The sequence below is a fragment of the Gavialis gangeticus genome, unplaced genomic scaffold, assembly GCF_001723915.1.
Source record: "Gavialis gangeticus isolate Ggan-Ray unplaced genomic scaffold, GavGan_comp1, whole genome shotgun sequence".
Taxonomy (NCBI): domain Eukaryota; kingdom Metazoa; phylum Chordata; order Crocodylia; family Gavialidae; genus Gavialis; species Gavialis gangeticus.
In genome coordinates, this window is record NW_017729034.1 from 57,372,910 (window position 1) to 57,381,773 (window position 8,864).

General features: G+C 44.9%; 1 protein-coding gene across 1 annotated transcript in view; it reads right to left on the minus strand.

Moving 5' to 3' along the window:
- Nucleotides 1–250: 250 nt before the first annotated feature.
- The window catches only part of PGBD5 (piggyBac transposable element derived 5), a 148,905-nt gene continuing 140,291 nt past the window's right edge, over nucleotides 251–8,864 (minus strand). Inside the window, exons 6-7 of the mRNA XM_019527606.1 lie at nucleotides 5,078–5,183; nucleotides 251–1,535 (exon numbers count right to left, since the gene is read on the minus strand). Of these exons, the coding sequence (XP_019383151.1) occupies nucleotides 1,340–1,535; nucleotides 5,078–5,183 (302 nt within the window). The 3' untranslated portion in view covers nucleotides 251–1,339. The remainder of the gene's footprint in view (nucleotides 1,536–5,077; nucleotides 5,184–8,864) is intronic.

An 8,864-nucleotide genomic window follows, 5' to 3' on the forward strand; every position in this document is an offset into this window, starting at 1 on the left:
CAAGTGTGTGCTGGTGGCCAGCCCGGGCTTCGTGCGGGAGCAGTTCTGCGACTACATGTTCCAGCAGGCCGTCAAAACTGACAACAAGCTGCTGCTGGAGAACCGGAGCAAGTTCCTGCAGGTAAAGGAGTCCCATCCCCCTCAAAGCTGCGGGGTCCGGTGAGGGGCAGAAGTGACGGGATGCAGGAAACGGGGTGGGGTGGGTGTCAGCAAGGTGAGCCTCAGAAGAAAAGTCTTTTTTTTTTTTTTAAACAATGTTACATTTTTCTAAGCATATAAATTTCCAAAATTATAAGCTACTGTGACAAATTTCAAATTCTAAGAAGAATTTCTACAGAACACCCCACAGTGATAATGCAAATCACGCTATCCGTGAATTATTTTCTTGTCAAGTGTGTCACTAGGAAATGAAACCTAAGATGAAAAGTAAGTTGATGTTTAAATATGGGGAAAAGAGAACAAATATAATAGATGATAGAAACTTAAACAGTCCGTCATGTCAGGCCTTAAGCAACACTTAGAAGAACCCAAAGACCCAATGAAATCCAGGAGAATATAGTTGCTATATACTCTGAGATTTCCCACCCCTGGACACTGGGAGTATGGAAGTTACAAAAGGCAATATTACCAGATTTCAAGACTCAACTTTGATAGTGTTTAAAAAAAATTCCCCAATGTGATTATTTCCTAAATCTTGTCCCATACTGCAACCTGATTGCCTTGCATTCAGGGGGATGGCGGGAGAAAGGTAATCTTAACCAGTCATCAAAGTCCTGGGTGCTTTTGTCTGTTAAAGTTCAGTATATACATACATATCTGTTGCTTCTCTTTGACCATGTCATAACTGCAGTGATTCCCTACAAGGTGCTAGGCATTCTCAGCCATACTGCAGTGCATAGGCCAACCTTGGTGGTCTCAGAGTTAAAAGACCTCTAAGCAAGTTAATTCCCCATGAGGACTGTTGAACTCTATCAGCTTGTGACAACCTCCTAGTTTAGCCCAAAGGGAATCTTAATGGGATGACCCTGCTCAACAGATGTTGCCTTTCAACAAGTGTTACTGAGAAATTGCTAACTTAAAATCAATTCCGATGTACAGATACCCGCAGAGCATTCATATATGTAATTATGTGTGGATGTTTCCTGTGGCACTTTCTGTAGGACACCTCTAAAGCCAGCTGCTAATTTTGACAGTCTCCACCTTTCTAGTGGCATCACTTGGCATTTTCATATAGGGAGCAGCATTGGTGGTGTCACAAGTTCCCTGCTTTGACATTTCAGAGTGATGGTCTCCTCTTCTGCTTACCTCCATCCCTACCTAACCCACAAGGAACAATACATCAATGAGAAGGTGAAGTGTCCTCCAAGCCCAACAACTCCTTTATAAGTCTCTCACTGAACTGTGCCCGGCTGTACCTTGTCACGTGATAGGCATCTGACATTTTGTAGAGGATGTAGGCATTGTTTATAGCAATGCTGACAGCAAACCAGAACACTTGTTGCCAGGTCTTGTTTGGTTTATGAGAAATGAAATACCTATGAAATGGGGAGAAAGGGAAGAGACAGTCAACTTTCAAGTGCTTCCATGTGTTTTCTTCAAGGAGGCAAGATATTTACCCCTCTACCCAGATTCTGCAGTCCCAAATAGGACACGTGTACAGGAGCCCATGTGGAGGAGGATTCTTTAGTTAACGGATTATTATTGTCTTAATATGTTTAAATAAGTATTTGTTGTAGTTAAGTTGCAAAATGGTCTTTAGGTCTCCCTCTCTTTCTTTCATTTTCCTGCCCTCAGTCACACTGTCTAGTGCTAGTGTTGCCAATAAACCACATCACACGAGCACGAGTGCTAGAACTTCTTGACAGAAAAGGGCTGACTGGTCACAGGATCCAGTGTACTAGAACGCGCTTCTCCTATTTGGTTGCCTTTAAGTTTTCCATGTCCCAAGTAAAGGGGCTTCAACCACTTCCCTTGACAGACCACTCTGCATCCCAAATCCAAATCAGTTAATGTCCCTTCTTGTTAAATCTCATCATGCCTAATTACATCCTCTTTGTAGCCACTCCAAATAATTACACATATGCACACACTAACATTCATACCCTCCATGTTTAAATTGGAGAAGTACATGGCTTCCATCCCATCATTCATTGTCTAGCCAGTTAAACCCTCCAGCCTAATGATGTCTTTCTTTTTCCTTCCAGTTACTCTGTCATTCTGACGAGAAGATACCTTAATGGGGCTCTACAACTGAACTAGTATACAGTAGGATAGTACATTAGTTTGTGTCTAACTTCTACACAAATTCCTCAAATATGGACCAACAGGTAGCCCCCTAATCCCACAACAGCAAGTAGGGTGCTCTTCTGGGAGGTGGAAAGTATAGGGTTTAAATCCCTGCAGAAGAAGGGAATGCTCCCACATCCTGGGCAAGTGCTCCAGCCACTAGGCTGGTGTATAAAAGGGGAGGCACAACTACCTCCAGCCATGTTTTAAGAGTAAGTAGTCATCCTGGCATTTTGTGAGAAGCCTGATCCCCTCTGTGTCTGTCATGAACGCTCTGGGAATGCCCAATGATATGCCACCATAAGGGACCTAAGGAAGAGGAATGCAGAGATTTCTGTATCCTGATCGGGCTTCGGCATAAACTAAATGCAGAGTTGCTCAATCCTATTGAGACTGGAGTAGTTGTGGACATGCTGTGAAGTGCAGCTCTAGGCAGCCGAAAAACTTGAACCAGACACTTATGGCATTTAGGCAGCTCCAAGGTTAGGTGGAACCTCTGCAAGGGTTTCAGGATCACAGTTTTGGACTTAGAGGGAATGTAGGCACATAAATCCTTTGTTGGTTCTGCCCTGAAAGTAAACCTTATAACATTCTAGAAACCCTTTTGGATCCCATGTATAATGCAGTGTTTCCCTAAACAGTCATCTACATTTTCCAACTCTGGTACAGTTGGATTCACCCCTTCCCAAGATAAATTATGAAGGAAGGGCAATAAGGAATCAACAGAAAAAAATGCAGAGAATTTGTTAACTGTGTAAAAAGACAGCTACTGACCTATGACCAGGAAAGCCTTCTACATCTGGTTACCATGTTTACAGCACTTGTGAGGAAGACAAATAATTTTAACCAAAGGCTTAAAAAAAAGAAAGAAAGAAAAAGAAAGCATAGCACTAAAAGAAATACCCTAGACAGGCAAGGGCAGAAAGAGGAACCTACCCAGCAGTAGGGAAATTGCAGAGGCTGCTAATCCTAGCATATCCCTAAGCTGATGCTCATTAAGACTAGAAGGAATATGAAGGGATGGCAGCTGTAAACTGACCAGCTCCCAGTAGAGAAATGAAATCTCGTCCTCCTGCAGCTAAAAGCTGAATCAGGACTACTGCAGTTGAGATGTGGCAACTAATCCCTCCAGCTTGGACACAGCTGGACTATGCTGGGGCTGAAATTGGTGCTGCAAGAACCTTTTAAGGGGGCTGTGCGATATTAGCACTGTTGGGTGTGCAAACATCTGCATGCGATTCACAAGACAAACCCAGAGCTCTCAAATAGGAATCTACAGTGCCCAAAATGTTCTGACCTGCTGTGGTCTTTCTGAAGCTCTTTGCAACACACAACTTTCTCTTTTCTTTTTCTGCACTCAAAAAGTAAGTGAAAGCTAAGAGCTGGCATTTTCTGAGGCAGGGGGGCTTGAGTCTAAAGAGGTTGAGAACCACTGAGCTATGGACTCCGGTGGAGAAACTGACTGCTGTTTCTGTTTTAAGCCTTAAAAGAGGTGGAACATTTACTCTTGTGCTGGGTGCTATCACCTCTCCTCTAATGGAAACTGTTCTTCAAAGCTATATTTCACTGTTTCTGGGCCTACTTTGCCTAAAGAGGGACTGTGTATTTGAGGGCTGTCCACATAACGTAGGACATACCTTTCCAGGAGCTCTACTGTCCTTGCTTCATACCACAAGCCTTAGCCTCACTCCCGATAACTCAGTGATTCCCTATGCATCATTTTGTCATGGTATTCTCAATAGTAAATGAATATTCTTTAATTTTACACCAGTAGGTACAGGCCTGTGCTTCTTAGCTATGCTGGTGGCATCTCAGCTGTGTGCTTTTTCCCCCTACAATAGTCAGGTCGCTGCCTGGTGGCTTACTAGACCATCATTTCCCTGTTGTTGTGGTAAGACAGAGCAGCATATCAGTTGCTATGAGCATCCATCAGATCTCTACCCATGCTAATTAGATTTGGACCTAGGGAAGCATGCTGCAAATTACGTTCATTTGGGGCATTCGAGTGACTGCTTGCCATTGTCAGCAGTAGGTAGGAATGGGGGCAAGGAGGTGCATCACCTGCTTCTATATCCAGAGCTCGGTAAGGATGAAGAGTAAGAGAGCACTGAGTGGGTTTTTGTTCATTCATCCTATCTTTCTTCCCCTGCCAAATTGACGTGACAGCTAGACAGAGAGAGCCAAAATTGGACCACTAGGTCCCAAACCCACCTGAATTTTGAGTTTCTGAACCTGAAGTCCTTGATAGGCCTTTGGATTCTAAATTGAGGGGGGATATTTTTTTCTGAACAGGGCTTGAGACAATGTGTGCATGTTAAAGACAGATGGCCAAGTAAGATGGCCATTATTTGGACTGGTGACCCAGCTGGCTGAGCCCAAGAGCTTTTTAGCACCTCTGGATCCACATCAGATCCACCCTAACCTGGCTCCAAACATGTTGGCTCTTTTGTCAAGCTGCTTTTTAACATCATTTAAATTGTGTCGGGAATGCAGTTTTCATGGTTTTTTTCACTGCTAGATAGACAGCCAGGCAGGAGTACCAGTATTTGGTATCTTAAATGGATAATGGAATATGTGAGAGAGGGGAGGAGTGTTTAAATCAAAATTATCTGGCCATCTCCAATTCCTACATAAATCCCCTACATGCTGGTCTACAGTGTCACTGGCTCCCAGTAAGCGGGACTCTGCTTTCTTTGAAGTACATGGGACCTCTACCACAGAATGGGGTTGGATGAAGCTAGCCCAGTACAAATAGGGGATTTGTTTCCACAAACTGTCACTACTCACTCACTTGCTGTATTTGTCATCATATTTACAGATGTAGCTAAGATGAGCAGCAAAAGCTTCTACTGCCAGTGGGCACGGGATCTCTCCACTTTTCCTCTTTATTATAACTCCTGCATCAACAAAAAGAACAGTTGTTAGGGAGCCACAAAATCTCATTACAGTTGAAACTTTGAGTATGCTTTCTGAGAAAAAGATGTGAAAAAGGAGGCACCAGCATGAGACTCCACTAATCAGAACTTGGGTTTATGAACTGAGCCATGTTGAACCTAAAGTTTGCTTCCCTCTTCCCTTCTGACCAGTAGACCCCTGTGTGACTGTATCTAATATCTCTCAGGCATAATGCAGACCAGAGATGACAGAGAACTTGGAGCTCTAATCCCAGAAAAACTGAAATCCAAAGAATAGGCAATGAAATCTGGCACTGCTGGGTGCTTGGTCAGACTCATGAGACGGAGAATTTTAATACGGGGTTGGACTTGAAGATCTACAAGGTCCCTTCTGACCCTACTTCTATGAATATGCTGTTATGCTGCGATAGTAAACCAGAACTTGCAAAAGTTCAGGACTGGTTTATCAGAACTCAGTGCTGTGGGTCTGTACTGTACTGATCCTTCTTCTGTGGACTGAAACAGCAACGGTTATCCATGGGATCAGGAATCTACTTTGTTACTATTATAAGCCTTGAGCTAGTGGCATCCACAAGGAAGTCTGTCACCAGACATGGTGAGAAACTGAGTGCTGCCTGCTGCAACTTCTCTGTCCTTCCAAAATGACTCCTCTCTTCCTCCCCCAGGTGCTTCTTCCAAACCTATTTGTTGCCACACTTGGATGTATATTCTGCAGGCATATTTTGCAGGCATATACACATACTATTCTAGTGGTCTGAGGAAGAGGCACATTGAGCACTAGCCAGCCCAGTCCACACCCCTCTGGTGGGGAGAGAAACAGTAATAATTGGTTTCAGGCAAGCTGCATTATGTTCCTGCTAGTGGGAGTTGCCCATGTGCTATTTCTCCTGTTCAAGGACTTGCGCATGTTCTTTAAAGTAAACTATGCCTAGTTTGCATCTAATTTAAAACCAGTGCTGTACAGTAATGCCTGAGCTAGCCCAGGAAGCAGAATGGCTATGTTAGCATGGCACTTTACTTGGGCTAGCTTACCATACTTGTCACTTTACCTTCCTAACCAAACTAGGGGTAAAAACCACCCACACTGTCAGCAGGGTACATTAACATATAGTTAAACTGCTGCTCATAGCCCAGCTAGCTTGCACAGCAGTTTGTTTTTGTGCCTTTGCTGGAATCATCCTGAAAGATGTGGTGAACGATATGTAAATCCTATGAAGTCAGTGCCATCTCTCCTTGTTACTGCAAAATGGCTTTCCCCTAACAGCTAAAAAAGGAGGAGGGTATGTGTGTAATGCAGGCCTTTTAACAAAACAACTTTCTTCTGGTTTTAAAATTTAATTTCCTTTAATTTGCTCACTATTTGCTTGCATTGAAAATGCAGCATGATTACAGCTACATGGGCACCAAGTACTCCCTCTTGCTTTCTGTTACAACCAGTTTAATTTCCTTAGTTCTAAAATGCATGCAGATTTTTTTTCTTGCACTTTTCAGGCTTAGGCCAGGCAGTAGGGAGAATCAGGTTGATAGTGGGGACAGCTACATGTGTGCTTTACTGCAGACTTGATTAATTAACTCTGCAGTAAAGCATCACTATCCACACATGCAGAGCAATTAGGCTGGAGTAAACTAATTAACTCTGCCATGGGCCAGTACTGCCCAGCACAAGTACTATACTATGATGGAGTTATTTAATCTGCTGCAACACATGTAGACAGCGACCAGGGCTGGCTGGGGCATGAGGGTGCTACAGTGTGAGCCAGGTCAGAGCAGCCCTGGGCTGGCAGGCTGGCCCCCAGGGCTCCTGCCAGCCAGGGCTGTGCCATCCCAACTCAATGTGCTGCAGTCTGGATACATGTGTAAACACTGTTCCCAGAAGCAATAAACTCCAGTGCAAACTGTGCCGGAGTTTATTCAGGCACATTAACTGCAAGTGTAGATGTGCCCAGAGAGGCAGAGTAAGTCCTCCTGGACATGCACTGCCTGTCCAAACAAGCGCAGACATGCAGTATGTCAGTATGTAGCGCTACAGACCTGTCTGCAGCACCACACAGCACATGCAGGCATTCCCCATGCTGCTCCTTTGCAGCATGTGTTGTGGGGTGGCAGAGGGGTTGACCCCTGAGAGATCCTGGGATCAAAAAAAACCCATGCCAGAAAAAAAAGCAGGACAGTGCACGTGATGACAATGTGCACCACCCAAAATAGGAGCCTGGCAAGCTGGAGCCACACTTTGGCTGCCAACCAGGCTTCCTGATGCAGAAGTGTCACAGCTGCAGCTCCTGGGGGTCCCCAGGACCCCAGGTAAGGCTGCTGGGGTCAGCACAGTTGCTGGCCCCAGCCTGCCCTACCCCACACAGGGTAACCTGCTGTGCGCCACAGAGCATGTGGCATGGGCATTCCCCAGGGAAATACGTCCCTGTTCATCTGGACTCGCCCTCAGAATATCTATGAAGTGTGAAATCCCATGAGACTCTGGGTGAGGTCAGTAGGAACTTCTTGGTGGTAGACCAGCAGGACACCAACTACAAGACCTGTGTAAGGGCAGAAGCAAAACTGTTGGCTCTGTATTATAAATAGTTGTATATAAGAGTTATATATACAAAGTTGTTTATCCACTACAAGCTTCAATATACTGCAGATAGTTCCTCAGTAAAGTTTGTACAAAAGCTGTTCCTAATTTCTGGCCGTTTCCATGGAAATCTCTGGGGGGGGTGTCCTTCAACCAGGCCTGCCTGTCAGAAGAGCACTGATGTAGTTCTTCCCCTCAAGGAACTTCTAGAGAGACTGTGCTGCAAACAAGGGTCCTCTTTCCCAGGGCAGCAGGAGTGGGCACTGCTGCTGAGTTTGCAATTTTAATGCAACTCATGATAGTGTATTTTACATGAGACTACTTTTGTTGCTAAGAGCTTCTAGCCCTTCTGGTTGCTGAAAGGAGCTTAAAAATGTGACTGCTCCTCTCAAGGGTAAACATTAAAACTAAATTTAAAAACCAGCTAAAAATGTGCCTTAAAAAGCACTATCTTTGTTTTTATAGAAATCTCATGATTTTTTGGAAGCTTGACTAGTGAATTCCAATGCAGCTGGTAATGCATTCTCTTTGTGCCATGAGCACTGCCAAGGTTGAAGACAGCTCTCCATGTTAAGAGTGCTCCACAAATACCATCTGCAAAGTCCAATTCCTGAAAAGGTAAGGAAAGGGGCAATCCTATGTTTTTCCACTGTAGAAGTGCTCGTGCTCACTTTTCCTGGGTGCTAGAGTGAATTCTCAGAAAGAATGAGTGGTGACATGTAGGGGGTGCACAGGGGTACACATGTACCCCTTAAGAGCTCTGGTGCACCCCCTTGTCAGGCCATGCTCGCCACTTAGGTGATGGGTGGGGGGGCAGGCGGGAGCACCAGTGCCCCCCTGTGAGAATGAAGAAGTGGCTTCTGGGAGCTCCGCTGTTGCTTTCAGGTGAGTGTGATTGGCTGCAGGGGAACCTCACCCCAACCCTGGTAGGCAAGATTGGCTGCGGGGGACCCCCCCAGTTGTTGACTGGTCACTGGGGGGGCATGTGCCCCCCCTGACTCAGATAGCACCAGTTGCCCATGGAAAAGATGTTTTAAAAACTTAGGGCTTTAACCAGTGGAGACTCCTGAAATCAGAGTTTTATTGTTAAAAGC